This window comes from Lampris incognitus, chromosome 9, assembly GCF_029633865.1.
Source record: "Lampris incognitus isolate fLamInc1 chromosome 9, fLamInc1.hap2, whole genome shotgun sequence".
Classification (NCBI taxonomy): Eukaryota; Metazoa; Chordata; class Actinopteri; order Lampriformes; family Lampridae; genus Lampris; species Lampris incognitus.
In genome coordinates, this window is record NC_079219.1 from 61896589 (window position 1) to 61914544 (window position 17956).

Consider the following 17956-nt stretch of genomic DNA (forward strand, 5'->3'; position numbering starts at 1 on the left):
GCATCAAAATTTTCACTGGATGCATTCTGAAAGTTAAACGATTCTCCTACATCGCACATATTTTGGTCATTAGTATTTAAAAAACAAAACAAAACAAAACAGCTATGCATTGGTGTCTCTTAAATAAGTAAGACAACATTTCTGTCCAGCACTGCAATGATTCTAGCTAGGTGCTAATCTAACCTTTAAAATTACACAAGACAAAATGGATTTGCTTATCTTTAACAAGTCTAATTTGCTAAAATAGTCTCCAGCGTGTTACCAGGTGGTGGAGGCCGGCTTTCCCATTCGGCGCTCTCCATCATCTGCTTGGCCATGCGTTCGGCACTGCTCTGCTCCCTCTTTTGCTGCACTAGCTGCTGCAGCTCTGCCTTGCATGTGTTGAGACGGCGCTGGTAGGTAGGACCCCCAGCCACGGATTGCACCACAGGGACAGCAGCAGGTACTGTGGTCTTCCTGCTGTGACTCACTGGACCCTCTGGGACCTTTGGGGGAGACACTACCACTAGTAAGAGAACTGACAGCCTAATGAGGGATGAATATGACCTTAACAAGATGGAGGCTTAATCAACTGGCAACAACCAGGGCTGGAAGTTGATTCCAAAGCGGAAGTATCTTAAGTTGCAGTTCTGCCCGGGCTAATAGGTGTTTAGCTCCAAGAAACTGGTCCAAGTCAATGAGACAATTCCCAATTTCTCCCTACAAACACAAAGTCAAACTTCTTTATTAGGAAGTTGTGGTCTCACTCGCTAATTTCAGGTCTTGCAGACAGTGTGAGGATGGTTATTTTGAAAAACATTGTTCTGCTCAGAAGACATTAAGCATTTAAAAAAATTGCATGTTTAGGGAATCTCTACCTTGATTGACTGGTCTGTCAAACTGTCTGACACCGAGGACCCACACCAGCTCCATGTGTAGTCCAGCCCATTGCCCAAATGTGGATTTTCTGGCTCCAACAACTGACAAGGTGGCAGCAATCATAAAGCCAAACTTTAAGCCTTAAAAGGCCCCTTCAGAAATCAATGGGTGATGTCACAGGTGCTACATCCATCTTTTTTATACAGTCTAAGGAAGGGGTGGGCAATCTTACCCAGAAAGGGCCAGTGTGAGTGAAGGTTTTTGTTCCAACCAGGCAGTTACATATCTGATCCCACTACTCAACCAGTAGAGTCTTTGCTGAGGAACTTGATTAGGAGACACAGGTGTGTAACTGTTTGGTTGGAACAAAAACCTTCACCCACACCGGCCCTTTCTGGATAAGATTGCCCACCCCTGGTCTAAGGGCTTGACAGAACGTAATAACACCTTAATGAGAATTCCACCATGCTCTTGTAGGAAATATATACATAGTTTACCTCTTTTTCTAAAACTGGTTAGGTTTGAGATGGGAGATCTTGCCCCCTCCATGTCCCTGTGCTTAACCTGACTGGTTGTTTTCTATTACAGGAAGAGGAGTGGGGACTTTCTTTCCTGTCAGTCTTTCTCTTTGTAACTATCTCTGTCTGTCTTTCTCATTGCATTCTTTACTTTGTTTGTTGTTCCAAACATTTAACCCCCATCCAAACCCCACATTACTGAATTTACCACATTTTTCCCCCATTTTTGCATTTCCATTTTGGAAAGAAAAATTTTGTAGCTGCTGTACCTACATTTTACATACATCTTACCACATATCTGTATTGTTATTGCATTGTGTTTATATTACATACCCGATGCTTAACTGTCATTGCACTGATATCAATGCCTAGATATGAGTGCATGATTGCAAACATTCTGTCTACTGGTATGCAATGAGCCCCACCAAGAATCACCACCTTAACGTGGTGGAGGGGTTTGGGTGTCCCGGTGATACTGGGAGCTGTGTTGTCGGGGGCAATAGCTCCTGGTAGGGTCTCTCAAGGCAAATTGGTCCCAGGGGAGGGGCCAAACTAAGAGCGATTCCCAAGAAACCCAATGAATTTACAACAGCAGAACCACAGCACCTCGCCTGGAAAAGGGAAACCGGGGCCCCCTCCCGGAGCCAGAACTGGGAAGGGAGCTCACCGGCGAGTATCTGGTGGCTGGGTCTTGGCCCATGGGGACCCACAATTTTATGTAATAGCCAGCACCCCCAGCTATGGTACTGAGCACAGATATATGGGTAACAACCAGTTCTTATCGATCCTCTCTATATGACAAATAAGAGAAGAATAATCAGTTTCAATGTAGACCAGAGTCTCAGAAGTTCTAGGTCATTCAGGAGAAAATGGGTACCGGCAGCAATAGTGAAATAAGACACAAACTCAGCAGTCATGTTTGAAAGATGAATAAAAATAAAATATTTATTTTCTGTTCTATTTATCTTCTTTTGTTTTTTTTCGTTTTTTTTTTCCTCAAATCTAATAAAGGTATACATTCAATAATAATTCAATTTATGCTGTATGTGTCTTCAAGCACCTCTCCCTTTCTTTTGAGCCAGCTCATGGGTTTGGCTCACCACTCCAGGACCAACTGCCCTTCTCTAACCCTAACCCTCCAACAGCAGCAAGCCAGGCTGAAAAATCCATGGATCCTGTACAACAGCAATAAACATAAAATGAAATAAAATAAAAAAACAACATGGAGCCACCACCCTGTGGACTCACCACCCGTGAGGATGAACATTGGGGTAGGGTGCAATGCAGGCCAGGCGGCAGGCAAAGGCGGGGACCAGGGTGTGCCGACTTCCAGCATCACAGACTGGTCCTTGGGATGTGGAATGTCCTCTCTCTGGCAGGGAAGGAGCCTGAACTGGTGCGGGAGGTGGAGTGGTATCAACTAGATATAAACTTAGCACAAAAAGTAAGGAAATTTGTGTTTAGATTATTTCTTTGTCGTAACAATGTTTCTTGGCAATAAATCTTATATCAGGCACCTGGATTGTCAGCACCTGGGGTACCAGAAGCTCTAAACAAGAGTAAATAGCAACAGCAAAATAAGCTGTTTGGCAGTGGCAGAGAAGATTTGGCAAATTTTTCACGGGCGCAACCCACATACTCAGCTCTGCTGCTCATCCCACAAATGCATGTTCCTTACAAATGTGGTGCCATTTAAAAGGGAAATAAACAGGCTTTCCACCGGTATAAGATTTATTGCCAAGAAGTATTGTTACAACAAAGATATAATCTACCAAACACAAATTTCCTTACTTTTTGTGCTAAGTATAGTTGGGCTCACCTCCACACAGCATGGGCTCTGGTAACAAATTCCTAGAGAAGGGCTGGACTCTTACTTTTCCAGAGGTGGCCAAGGTGACAGATGCCGGGCAGATGTGGGGATACTCACAAGTCCCTGGTTAAGCGCTGCCGTGTTGGAGTTCTCCCTGGGGAATGAGAGGGTCACCTCTATACAACTACGAGTCGCCGGGGGGAAGGCTCTGACTGTTGTGTGTGCTTATGCACCGAATAGCAGCTTGGAGTATCCAGCCTTCTTGGAGTCTCTGGGTGGTGTCCTGGATTGGGTTCTGCCTGGGGACTCTATAGTTCTGCTGGGGGACTTCAACACTCGCGTGGGCAACGATGGAAAAACCTGGAGGGGCATGATTGGGAGGAACGGCCTCCCTGATCAGAACCCAAGCGGTGCCTTGTTATTGGACTTCTGTGCGAGTCATGGATTGGCCATAACAAACACAGTGTTCCAACATAAGGGAGTTCATAAGTGTACTTGGTACCAGAACACTTTTGGCTGAAGATCAATGATAGACTTTGTGATCGTATCATCAGATCTGTGGCCGTATGTTTTGCACACTCGGGTGAAGAGAGGAGCAGAGCTGTCAACTGATCACCACCCAGTGGTGAGTTGGATCAGATGGTGGGGAACGCAGCCGGACAGACCTGGCAAGCCCAAATGTGTAGTGAGGGTAAACTGAGAACATCTGGCACAGGCCCGTCCATGAAGTCTTCAACTCCCAACTCTGGGGACATGAAGTCTGAATGGGCCATGTTCAAAGCCTCTATTGCAGATGCGGCAGGTAGGAGCTGAGGTCATAAGATCATCAGTGCCTGTCAACGTGGCAACCTAAGAACCCATTGGTGGACACTGGCAGTGAGGGAAGCTGTCAGGCTGAAGAAAGAGGCCTTTTGGACTTGGTTGGCCCAGGGGTCTCCTGAAGCACCAGACAGGTACCAGGAGGCCAGAAGGGCTGCGGCTTCGGCGGTTGTGGAAGCAAAAACTCGGGCATGGGAGGAGTTTGGCGAGGCTATAGAAGAGGACTTCCGGTTGGACACAAGGAAGTTCTGGCAAACCATCTGGCCACTCAGAAAGGGGAAGCAGGGCTTGACTCAGGATGTGTTCAGCCAGGGATTGAAACTGCTGACCCGGACTGGGGATGTTGTCGGGCGGTGGAAAGAGCACTTTGAGGAGCTCCTGAACCTGGCTAACATGTTCTCAGTGGAGGAGGTAGTCTGAAGACTTGAGGGTAGCTCCACCCATATCCCTGGAAGAGGTCTCTGAGGTAGTTAAGAAGCTCCTTAGTGGCAAGGTGTCAGGTGTGGATGAGATTCACCCTGAGATTCTCAAGGCTGTGGACATTGTTGGGCTGTCTTGGCTGACACACCTCTTCGTGTCACGTGGAGGTCGGGGGGACAGTACCTGTGGAGTGGCAGACTGGGGTGGTGGTTCCCATATTTTAAAAAGGGGACCAAAGGGTGTGCTACAATTATCGGTGCATCACACTAATCAGTCTCCCTGGGAAAGTCTACGCTAGGGTGCTGGAAAGGAGGCTCCGGCCGATTGTCGGACATTGGATCCAAGAGGATCAATGCAGATTCCGTCCTTCCCGTGGAACAACGGACTAACTCTTTACCCTTGCAGAAGTGCTGAGGGAGGCATGAGCGTTTGACCAGCCAGTCTACATGTGTTTTGTGGACTTGGAAAAGGCTTACGACCATGTACCCCTGGGCACTCTGTGGGGGGTAATGTGGGAGTATGGGGTACTGGGGCAGTTGCTACAAGCCATCCAGTCCATGTGTAACCAAAGTGAGAGCTGTGTCCGCATTCTCGGCACAAAGTCAAACACGTTTTTTGGTGGGTGTCAGACTTCGGCAAGGTTGACCCTTGTCTCCGATTCTGTTTGTGATATTCATGGACAGGCTCTCAAGGCACAGCCAAGGTGAGGAATGTGTCCGTTTTGGGAACCCCAAAATTGCATGTTGGCTCTTCGCAGATGATGTGGTTTTGTTGGCTTCATCAGAACGTGACCTCCAGCACACACTGGGGCCATTTGCAGCTGAGTGTGAAATGGCTGGGATGAGAGTCAGCACCTCCATGTCTGAGGCCATGGTTCTCTACCAGAATATGGTGGATTGAGTTTTTGCCTCAAGTGAAGGAGTTCCAAGTATCTCGGTGTCTTGATCATGAGTAAGGGTAGGATGGAGCAGGAGACTGACAGCTGGATTTGTGCAGCATCAGCAGACGTTGTACCAGACCGTTGTGGTGAAGAGGGAGCTGAGCCGGAAGGCAGAGCTCTCAATTTACCAGTCAATCTTTGTTCCAACCCTCACCTATGGTCATGAGCTTTGGGTAGTGACTGAAAGGGTGAAATCACGGATACAAGCGGTTGAAATTAGTTTCCTCTGTAGGGTGTCTGGGCTCAGCCTTAGAGATAGGGTGAGGAGCTCGGACATCCGGAGGGAGTTCGGAGTAGAGCCGCTGCTCCTTCGTGTCGAAAGGAGCCAGTTGAAATGGTTCAGGCATCTGATTAGGATGCCTCCTGGATGCCTTCCTTTGGAGGTTTTCCGGGTACGTCCAACTGGGAGGAGACCCCGGGGTAGACCCAGAAGTTGCTGGAGGGATACATGTCCAATCTGGCCTGGGAATGTCTTGGGATCCCCCAGGAGGAGCTGGAGGGAGTTGCTGGGGAGAGGGACATCTGGAGTGCCCTACTTAGCTTGCTGCCAGCGCGACCCGACCCCAGAAAAGCAGGTGATGAGTTGAGATGAGACGGTATACAATGATGAAAGATTACTAACTGTAACAGGTTTCATCCTTCATATTTTGCCTTTACCTTTATATTTATATTATCTTAACTTCACCTTTTTCATATATATTTTTTTCAACTTCCTTTTTGAGAGTGAATTCAAGAAAGTATGCCATTGCACTGACTGCACTGTGTGTGTGTAACTGTCACCAACAACACATACAATTGAAACTATTGTTTAAACCCCAGGTGCCACTCTAGCATTCTGAGGGACTGTACTGTGGTTTATACGCAGGTGCACTGTGGCAGTCAATAGAGACCAGCTTTCTCATTTACTACAGCCAAGTTTTTTTAGGTAACATCTCACCATGATGCCAGCCACCCCTGGCCGGCCCAGCATACTCATAGTAAGTTAATGAGTGGATATTTCACAAAGAGCTTGATTTATTAGAACCAATGATGAAGTGTGACTGACACACCTTGACACACATGACAAAGTCATGGTGTGGTGAACTTCTGCAGAGACCACACCCACAGCAGCCAATCGACCTGCACCAATTTGCAGTAGAGGCCTGAATAGAGTATGTCACATTCATGGCTTCTGTGCCTCCCTCCACTGGCTAATCCTTGTCCTGGACCTCTCATTATCACTCACCTGTCCTCCACCAAGTTTAATCACTGCACCATATTTAAGCCTGCTTTCATTAACTCCTTGCCAGAATGTCAAGTCGCTCTTGTCATACCTAGGCCATGTTTCTCTTGTCATGTCTAGCCCTGCTCACAGCTATTTAACTTGCCTAGTCTTAAGTTTTGATCCATGCAAAAGTTGCCATGCTGCTTTTGTCTGTTCTGCCTTATTTTTGTATTGTCATCGATATTGCCAAGCAAAGGCTTTTTCAGATTCACAAAAAGGCCATTCATGCCATTCCTGATTCCCCCCCAGCTGAGGCCTGCCTCTTTGTCTTCCCACGGCCGAAGTTTATTTCTCTTCTGCCCCAGCCCCCCAGCGAAGTTGCCGTTGTGATTCCCCTGCAGTAAAGCTGCTGTCACCCAACTCAAGTTTCTCATATGACTAGCTCAAGTTTCTCTTGTCATGTCCAGCCCTGCTCACAGCTATTTACCTTGCTTAGTGTTAAGTTTTGGTCCATGCAACAGTTGCCATGCTGGTTTTGTCTGTTCTGCCTTATTCTCATCAATGTTGCCAAGTAAAGACCTTTTCAGTTTTCAAACTACAACATGTCTCAGCCTTGTTTGTGTCTGTGCCTGAGTCCCACCTTGAAACGTGTCAAGAGCAAGGCACTAACACCACTGGGGTTGGGTTTTTTTTATTTCCTGTATAGTTCAATAGGCAGCACATGGTGCTAATACTACCAGGGTTTGGGTTTCCACCTTCTGTTTAGCAATGTTACACTACCAGTGCCATTCTGCACCCACTGAAGACCTACGATGTCTATGATACTGTGTCCGTACAATCCCATACCCATACATCCCTGGAACCCTCACTGGAAGATGGTTTGTATTTAAAAACGTCTCTGCACCCTCCATATTCACCACAGTGCTTGATGCCAAAATGGAGTTCAGAGTTAGAAAAATATATTTTTAGGGATAAAAGGGAGAAACCACAGAGCGTCAGAGGAGAGATACCTCTTCCAGGATGGATAGGCTTGCAAAAAGTGCTGAGTGGACAAGACAGTCTAGCCGTAACAGATTTAGAAATAAAATACTTCATCTCCAGGTATTCAGACTGGACAGAAACAAATTAAATCTCAATAAAAAAAAAAAAAAGACAAAAACTGCATCATGTTTCCAGGTTGGGTTACCGAGGACGGCTGTGTAGAGGCTGGCTCCTGGGATCCAAACATACTCTTCCATTCCTCATTCATGGTGGAGTCCTGCTTGGTGTGTTTCCTCGCTGTGGAAAGAGAAAAAAAAAGAGGTACAAAAAACAATCATGATGCCTGGCTGCTCCCACCAAACACTTAAAGCAGCAACTTTATGGGGTGCTACCACCAGATGGCATACGGTGCCACAAGATGCCAAACAGATGCAACTATTTTCAGGACTGTTTGTAATTACGCTGCAAAAATGTGTTAACCAGTCAATCTTGTGTCTTACTCTTGAAAAAGTAAGTGTTTTACAATCAAAGCTAATCTAATGAAGGACAAATTGCACTTTATTTATCTACTTTTCCAGTGCAATGCAAATTGTTTGAAAAAGCAGCTCAACTCAGGTGACAATGTCTTGAACAAAGTGGAATAACTGTTTTACAACCGGTGTCTGTTTCCGTAAAATTCTTGGAGTAAGGGTAATTATTTTGGAAACAATGATGTGACCATACTGACCGACTGTTGTGCTTGTCTGAACATAGACGGAGTTGTGTGATTCAATAGAATAGGAGACTGGTTAGCTAACATTTGTTTGCATGGGGGTGTAACTGAAATTGTTATTTTAGATATTCTAAGAGGAGGGAGGGAACCTGACTGATGTGGGGAGTTAAAAAGGAGTACAGATAGCTCAAAGCTTTTTCCTTTTGCAGTTACATCTGTTGGTCTACAAAACACAGACACAAATTCACTACAAACCGCATCATGAAGCTAAACAGAACTGGAGGATCCACAATCTATCCTTTACATAGATTTCAGTGTGGACGGTGACAGTAAGAGGAGTGGTGGATACTCTTCAGCAAAGCCTACAGCTGCATAACTATTCATACTGTGTCTGTTCAGTCCATAAATGCCTCACTTGAGTCTCAAAAGACTTGTCGCACAACAAGTGACTAGAAGTGGACGCATGCATAGAATTCCAACAGAGCCAACAACATAGAATGGAGTAGACATTTTTCAGCCCTTTAGGCTGTATCTAGCTCATATCAAATTCACTGATCTCTTATCTACATCTATCCAGATGTGTTGGGGACCACAGCTGCACTGTTGCTTCACAAGGCACACAGAGTGAGCTGGAGCTACATGGAACAAGCACAGCTTAACGCCAGGAGCAAGCACAGCTTAACATCAGTCACCAGCGATCCAACAATCCAAGAGGACATGGCCATGAGACTGCAATGTGCTGGCTGCAACACACAAACACACACTGTGAGGACAAAGGCACATACACTGCTGCTTCTGCATGGAGTGAAAGGCAAGACACCTAGGTAGAGGAGAGGAAGACCAAGGAAGAATATGTAGACCAAGAAAAATACAGCAGGAGGAGGTAAAGAAGGAAAAGTAAAGAGGATAAATGACAGAAAGAAAGATTGAAAGAAGGACCAAATATTAGCTGGACAGACAATCAGGACAGATTAAATAAAGTTAAGCAAAGAGACAGACATAAAAAGAAACTGCAAGAACGACAGCAAGACAGACAGACTGCACTCAGCTTGGTTTCACGATGTTGAACAAAGGGGTCATTTCAGTTCAAAGTTAATCAAATGAAGAAAGAACCAAAAACAAAACTGAAAAAGTACAACATTCATACATACTGCATTACATGAGGGCAAGTTCCACCTTCTCCTTGGTGACACAGACACTGACAAAAATGCCGGATGAAGAAGTACTGTCACACACACATAGGACACACACTGTGTTGTGTGCTGCGGTAGTGCAGTATAGATAGGCTGTTATGTGCACCATGATTTTGGGACAGTCAGGTGTTGGAAGCTAAATCCAGGGCAGATGATGGGAATTAACTTATCATTCTAACAGCACACATGCAAATCACTTGAAGCTTCACAACATGGCCGGGATGCCACATGTAGTGGCGATGGACTCTGTCAAACATTATATATAGAGACATAACAAGAGGTAAAGCTTTCAGCTGTGTTTTCAAGTTCTGAGTCACTGGAAGCCCCACACCACGACTTCCTGCCTACAGATGTGGAAAACAGCATAACCTGAAATTTTTCTTATTAAAATTGAAGCATTTTTCTGTCAAAAAAAAAGCCACATGAAGCAGCGACCGTACTGTAGAAGCCCAACACCTCCCACAAAACAATGTTAATGCTCAGCTAACAGGGAAACTGTGGAGGAGCAGGAAACTCTACCGAGCAACCCTAGCCCCTCCCAGTACACTGAGTCCTTTCATTCATTTTTCTACATTTTCCTTTTTGCTTGAAAAAAAGTTTCTTACAGAGCGCTTTAAGGAAAATGTCACACAACATCACAGGCACATCAACATTTCAACCTGTTTTGTATTTTCTAAACTACCATTATTTCCATGCTCATTTGAGTTTCTACAATGATTGTTATTCTCCATTGTTAACCAAAATAAAGTAGGATATTCTATATCTATATACTAGACTATTGTGTCAGATCATAACTTAGAAAGAATATCAGTTTTTAAGGATAACCCTGCCCACACTCTGTTGTATACACTGTACAACAGTTTAGTGTTTTTATGTTGTTTTTCTTTCCCCAAGTCTGCAACGTTACACTGCTTCAAGTCCACATGCTGCTGCCCCTAACAGTTCTCCTACACAGATGAACACAACTCATTTTATCTTGTTAACACTTCCCTACAGATATGAATACAACTCAACTTATCTTGTTAACACTTCCCTACAGAGATGAATACAACTCATCTTATCTTGTTAACACTTCCCTACAGAGATGAATACAACTCATCTTATCTTGTTAACACTTCCCTACAGAGATGAATACAACTCATCTTATCTTGTTAACACTTCCCTACAGAGATGAACACAACTCAACTTATCTTGTTAACACTTCCCTACAGAGATGAATACAACTCATCTTATCTTGTTAACACTTCCCTACAGATATGAATACAACTCATCTTATCTTGTTAACACTTCCCTACAGATATGAATACAACTCATCCTATCTTGTTAACACTTCCCTACGGAGATGAATACAACTCATCTTATCTTGTTAACACTTCCCTACAGAGATGAATACAACTCATCTTATCTTGTTAACACTTCCCTACAGAGATGAATACAACTCATCCTATCTTGTTAACACTTCCCTACAGAGATGAATACAACTCATCTTATCTTGTTAACACTTCCCTACAGATATGAATACAACTCATCCTATCTTGTTAACACTTCCCTACGGAGATGAATACAACTTACCTTATCATGTTAAAAGTAACGACCCACAGATAATAAAACAAGATACCATACAGGACCCAAAGTACAGGCTATGCTCCATAAAAAAAAAATCTATATAAAATTGTGAACTCCCATTTTATAAAATATCTTTTATGGATCATGTTATTATCATATAATTATACAGAATTATTTTTACCTCTCTTGTCATCTGTCTCAGCCTTGGGCTTGACCAGATCAACCTGGCGCCCAGTAATTCCAAGTGTTGCCAGGTCAATGACTCCGGTTTGGGCTGCCTCCCCAAGGTTACTCTGCTCCCCCATGTTGGCCTTGGCCTTGTTGGACTTCAGCATGAAATCTTTGAGTGCCAGCAACTTGTCTTCCTCTGCTTCAGTCATCCCCTGTTGAAAAGTAACAAGACTGAACACTATGTTTGCATGAGCTACAGGTGTCCCTCCTTAACGGAAAAAAAAAGAGAAAAATAATAAACACAAAAAGGATTTGTCTTGATGCATTCTCAATAATCTAGGCAAGGAAATCTGAGAATGTTGAATCAGTTCATCTGGATACAACGTTTAGTGGGGAAAAGGTTTCATCACTCATCGATGTGACTTAATCAGTCTCAGCTGACTGCAAGTATCCCCACCCTTATAAACAGCACAGTTGCATCACAAGCGAAACCAGCGATCTGTTTCATATGAAAATTGCTGTGACCATTAATTAGAGTTAAAATGGCCATGTGCAAGGATGTACACATCCAAATCTTTGAAAGTGTGGCCACTGGCCTGTAGATGGGTGCAAACCACAGAGTCCTGGCCTGACACATTAGCGCTTCTGTGTTGTGTTATCCTCTTCATCAGAGTCCCTTTGGTTTACCTGATGTACAACTGATGGCAATCCTCCTGGCACTTAACAACATACACTATATTATCGCTGTTGTGCCAGGGGACCCGATCATTGGGGTAGTCCAAATTCTGGTGCAGTGTGTTTTTGGATTTGAAAGCAATTGAGACGCAGTGGTTGGAAAATAAGTGTCTCAACTGTTCCAACACTCCCACCACATACGGAATCACCACTGGTTTAAGCTTAGACAGCTGCTGTCCTTCCCCTCTCTTCGATTAGCTGGTGCACCGTTTGTGCATCTTCCTGGCTTTGACAAACACCCAGTTAGGATAACCACACTTAACCAGGGTCTGTTTAATGTGGGATTTCTCCCCCTCCCTGGCCACTGTGTCAGTGGGGACATTGTCAGTTCAGTGGTACAGCGTCCTGATGAATCCTAGTTTGTGCTCCAGTGGATGATGAGAGTCAAACCTTACTAATCAGTATATATTGGTTTATGGTAAGCATCGACAATCAAATGTCCCCAATCCCCCCAAAAAATAAAGGGGACCTGCCTCAGGTCTGTTTTAGGAGTAACATTCTCATCAAGAGAAAATGAATAACAGGAGCCTGAATGTGGCATCTAGTTTTTAAGGTCCTGGATTTCTCTGTACAATGTGTGCCAGTAAAAACTGAAAGCATCCACTTTCTATCTCTACACCAATGTCTCTCCCACATCTCTTCCAGTAACGAATGTTGAAATTGTCAGCCCTCTGCAAGTTTCCCTTCAATGATAAGTTTGTATGCCCTTGGTGTTATGCCCTTTATAGGCATAACACCAAGCTACAGCTTCCTCTTAGCAGTCTGCAGAGGAGTTCACAGTCACCTGAGCCAAAGAAGTCCTGCTCTACTGAAATTCCGCTGACACCAAGGTCTCCTCTACGGGTATCGAGGTCAAAACAGGAAGGAAGTGGCACATGCAGGAGTCAGTTGAGTGGGCTGAGGCAAGGTTGCTGTACAACATCCTGATGGGCACTGTGGCAACTGGTCAGGCCGGGCTCAGAAGCAACTCAAGACCTTGCTATGGTACAGCCCGAGGAAAGGAGAGGTGAAAGCTGATCCAGGAGGAGGTACATGCAGAGGTGGAGGAAGCTTGGTAGAGCAGAATGGTGGGAATGTGTAAGAATGGGGCCTTGACTAAGTGGAAGCATAAAACTGGCCAAAAGATCACCTGTGTAGAACTCCAGAAGGCGGAATCACATCGAGATGTCTTTCCGAGACCTTCCTCCCTGTTCAGCTGGGGCTTGGTGGACTCACCTGCTTGCCAACTCTACAAGAAAAGGGGATCCTTGGAGCACATCCTGAGCTGTTGCCCAAAGGCCTTGGGAGAGGGGCGGTATTTTTGGCGCCATGACCAAGTTCTGCGGGCAGTAGCAGATACCATCTGCACTGGGATCAGCTACAGCAAGCAGCAACACCCAACAAAACCCACCATCACCTTTGTTCGAACAGAGAAGAATCCCCAGCCAAAGGCCCAGGGTGGGCTGCTCGCAACGTCAAGGGACTGGCAGTTCCTGGTTCACCTATGAGACAACCGAGGTTCCCAGATATCATCGCAGCTACCACACTCAGGCCAGACATGGTCCTGATGTCCATGTCACCCAAGCAAGTGGTTTTGATAGAGCTAGCTGTCCCCTGGGAAGATCAGATGTAAGAGGTGCAAGAAAGGAAGAGAGCCATGTATGCAGATCTGGTAGCTGAGTGTCAGAGGAATGGGTGGAAGACCCACTGTGAGCCGGTTGAAGTGGGCTGCAGGGGCTTTGCAGGCCAGTCTACACCGGGTCCTGGAAGTCTTGGGGATTTGTGGGCTGCAAAGAAGAAGAGCCATTAGGAACATCTTGGAAGCCGCTGAAAAGGCTTCCTGTAGGCTCTGGGTGAAGAGGGGTGACACGTGGCTTAATACGCTACCTGGACATGAGTCGGGGCTTGACTACCCCCGGCTGGGTCGCTCGAGCGAGGGTGTCTGATGTTAAGACCCAAAACACCTGATGATCCCGGGTTCATTAAAGACAATGTGTCCAGGTTGCACCACATGGTGTATCAAAGAAGTAAACACAATAGGTATTTGTAGTCTGTTCTGCTTGTACTGTTAGTTTATTTGGTAATGTTCTCTGCCTGTGTTTTGACGTCGTTTTTGGACTTGTCTGCTTTTCTGATCGACTCTTTGCTATCAATCCTGCCTATAATCTGGACCATGTTTTTTTTTTTTTTTGCCTGCTGTTTTTTATTTTTTACGTTTGCATGTCATTAAATTTTAACGTTTTGAGTCATCCCCTGATTCCGGTGTGCAATTGAGTCCCCTGCCTGTAAGCGTGACAACAGATAGGCCCCATCTTCAGTAATGGTAACATTATTTATTTAGTTATTTCCTGTCAGGCTACCATTTGGTCAGGTTAGGTTCACAACTGTAGATCATTTGAGGGAGCTTTAAGCTTGAGTATAGTACAAGCTAATTATTTTTGGTACAATGTAACACTGTCGGAATGAAGATGAGGTATCTTTTCAAGAAGAGACTGATTAATTTGAGAACTTTTGAGAACAAAGGCAGTTATTCAGTGGACCCTCTCTGGAATGCTGTTAAGACTGTTGAGACAGATGTGAGTCAGATACAGTTTAGATAATGGCAGCTTGTCCTAGCAAGGGCAGGAACAATGACCATCTGGTCACTGTTTTTAAGAGATGGAGGCACTGACATAAACACTCTAACTTAAATGACATTGTCAACAGTAAGTTTGTTGTGCCATGCCTTTAATGAATCTCCTGAATTGATTTCAATGGGTGCAGAGATGCGATACCTTGTAGGACAAAAACCTGGTAACTTCCCATTTTTCTGTTTATCTCCTTCAAATATGTGCATAATCAGTAGTCCCCACTTATATATTGATCATATTTTATGAATTTTCCATGACTGCTACAATCCATAGAGCTCTAATGATAGTGTTTGGACGTTAGCATGTTCTACTGTAACTTTAACCTAAATGTTTAAAGGTCACATAAAAGGGCGTTTGAGGCACCTCAAACTTCCACAATTTGACATATATAAGAATAAATGAAATAGCCGGGTGGAATTTTGTGAGGGGAGGGAGTTCGATTTGACTGACAGCCACAACAGCCAGGCACAAGAATGTGGACATCAATATGCTTTTGGCTAGTTTCAATTTGGTGATGGACAATCACTTGTCTTCTCTCAATCTCCCTTCCATACATTGGACATTTTTGTTTGTATATGTCTGCAAGTGCAGGATGACCAAGCTAAAAAGTTATAGTATTAGTCAGGAAGAGAAAAACAATTTGTTTGGCAAATTTCTAGAACATAGCATTTAATAGATACAGATTAAGAAATAGATATCAACCAAAGGGGCATCCGGGTAGCGTAGCTGTCTCTTCCATTGCCTACCAACACGGGGACCTCCGGTTCGAATCCCTGTGTTACCACCGGCTTAGTTGGCATCCCTACAGACACAACTGGTCTTAAGCTGGATGTGGGTATGTGTCCTGGTCGCTGCACTAGTGCCTCCTCTGGTCAGTCGGGGCGCCTGTTGGAGGGGGAGGGGGAACTGGGGGGAATAGCATGATCTTCCCACGTGCTACGTCCCCCTGGTGAAACTCCTCACTGTCAGGTGAAAAGTGGCTGGTGACTCCACATGTATGGGAGGAGGCATGTGGTGGTCTGCAGCCCTCCCCGGAACAGCAGAGGGGGTGGAGCAGCGACCGGGACGGCTCGGAAGAGTGGGGTAGTTGGCCAGGTACAATTGGGGAGAAAAAGGGGGGAAAATCCCCTTCCCAAAAAAAGGATATCAAATAGAAATACAGAAATAGATATTAAATAGATGTAAATTAAGTGCAGATCAAAGAGGTAATGAAATGTATCTTTCCCTTAATGGGAACTTTAGGGTTTTCTTAAAAGATTAATAATTATCATATTAAACTTCTAGAATTAGGTGTTATTTGGGCAATTTCCATTTGCACAAAAACTTTTAAGAATTTATTTTGCAGACATCAATTTCAGAAACCTGTTTTGCTAAGTTGTTCCGAATGTATAAACAGGCAGAGGGGGCAGCATCTCATAAAGAGGGAATGATATCATCATAACTGAGCAGTGAAAGACAGCGGGGCGGATGAGGTAATTAAAGACAGAGTGACAGACGGGGGAAAGGGATTTCATAAAACCTAGAAGTTACTGGTGGGGAGTGATGACAAGACAAGGGGAGGGATGTTCTAGTAAAAGGGAATTGCAGACAAAGAAACGTGGTCACAGAAAGAGGAATTATTTTTCCATCAGATAGAACGAAGTTGAAGACAGGGGAAAGAGGAATTATTTTTCCATCAGATAGAATGAAGTTGAAGACAGGGGAAGGGAGGTCAGATTGGGAGCGAAACATACAATATCACAAACAGGGGAAATGATAACTGTCTGACCTGCGACAGTAGTTTCTTGAGGAGCTGAGCAATGGCTGGATCATCAGGGTTGGGGCATTCTGGGATAGAACCCGCACGTTTCTTCTGCCGGAGAGCCAGGTGGCGGAAGAGGCTGCCAATGTCTTTGGAGCGCAGTGTGTAGTCAAAGATGGAGCGACTCACTGGCTCCTTCAGCACACTCAGCAAGACCAGCTCCTTATCAATCTGAGAACAGAGGCAAACTTACTGAGGGGCTGCTGGACATCTGCTTCATATCTGTCAACCAAAGTTCAAATGAGCCAAACTTTAAGGCACATTTTCCACATGCAAATTCAATGAGATTGGCTTTACATGAAAACAAATTAAACAGGTGGAAAAAAACTATATTAACTCACCATGAATTCTGCTCCCCCCCCCCCCCCCCCATTTATCTTTCCCCATATTGCTTTCAATATGCCTCTGCACCACATCCTGGGCATTTATTTTGACTTAAATCTCTTTTTGTAGCAGTGGAGGATAAGGTAACTTTGGCTTTGGCATTTCACTGGCCCACTTCTGTGGGAAATTTCACTGAACTTTCACTCGCTTGGAGACCTTTTTCACTGACTAAATTGTTCTATTAACCACGGGACTGTTCATCATGTATTCCGGTCGGTGTCTACATCTCACTTCAGGCCTGTGTTGCTGATCAAATTACAAACATGCAGGTCTAGCGGATCTCTGCTTGTTAATATAAACGTGGTAGCAAAATGTCTAGCGGATCTCTGCTTGTTAATATAAACGTGGTAGCAGACGGTCTAACGGATCTCAGCCTGAGCAGACGCTCTTTGCCACTGCTCGTCTGTTGTCGGTTGGATTCGCTGTTGTTTTCTTTTTTGTCTTCGCCGCCTTTTGTATGTTGTGACAACCATGGAGAACTTAGCACCCGACCCAACAACGAAACAGAGACCGTCGGCAAGTTGAGCCCGCTGTGGGCATTTATTCAAACCAAAGAGAGAAAACGTGCAACAGGAGTACTGCTCCTCGTCTGAGCCGGCTGGCTACCGTCTTCGTTGGCTCGTACGCTGGGCAGCCAAAACAACTATAGCTTTCTCTCTCCCCCCCCGGGCAGCTGTCTCTGGCTCCCTTTTATCCTGGGGCTCCTCACCAGCCTCCGATTGGGGCCAGGTGTGTCGCTCAGTCTCCCTCTTGTTGAGGGGGGAAGTGGTACAGGTGCGTTTCTGGGCTGTGCTGGGTCGCTGGCCATGGTGCTGAAGCTGGGCTGACCCTGGGGTTGTCACAATGTATGTCTGTTGTTTAAATCGGAGAGTACCGCTAGCGTCGTGTGTGGCTGCCGCTTCTCCCACCTTCTTGTCTGTCACCTCTCTGTCCCCGTTTTTTCGGCCCTCCGTGCTAGCCGCCTAACTAGCTAACTGGTTAACCACCACTCGGCTAATGTTAGCTTTACGTGAGCTCTCACCTCCTGGCTCTGCACGCTAGCTTCCAGATCTGGCTCCGTCCCCCAACCCCCGTTGAATTATTTATTTTATTTTCCCTCGACACTATCCCTCTTTGGGCCATCATCAATTGGGACTAGCGTAATCTGGACATCACCATCCCTGGCGGCACTCCCCTTCATATCGTGAGTAGCTAGCCCCATCCCATCCGTGCTCTGTGCTATCCCCCTTACGTTT

The 17956-nt window shown here is 45.2% G+C and overlaps 1 protein-coding gene across 2 annotated transcripts in view; it reads right to left on the reverse strand.

Annotated features, from left to right (window-relative positions):
* pik3r4 (phosphoinositide-3-kinase, regulatory subunit 4) overlaps positions 1-17956 on the reverse strand; it is a 77240-nt gene that overhangs the window by 33140 nt on the left and 26144 nt on the right. For both annotated transcript variants that reach the window (XM_056286033.1, XM_056286032.1), the window contains 4 exons: positions 16305-16508; positions 11203-11404; positions 7756-7847; positions 263-485 (listed from right to left, as the gene is read on the reverse strand). In XM_056286033.1, coding sequence (XP_056142008.1) covers positions 263-485; positions 7756-7847; positions 11203-11404; positions 16305-16508 — 721 coding nt within the window. The remainder of the gene's footprint in view (positions 1-262; positions 486-7755; positions 7848-11202; positions 11405-16304; positions 16509-17956) is intronic.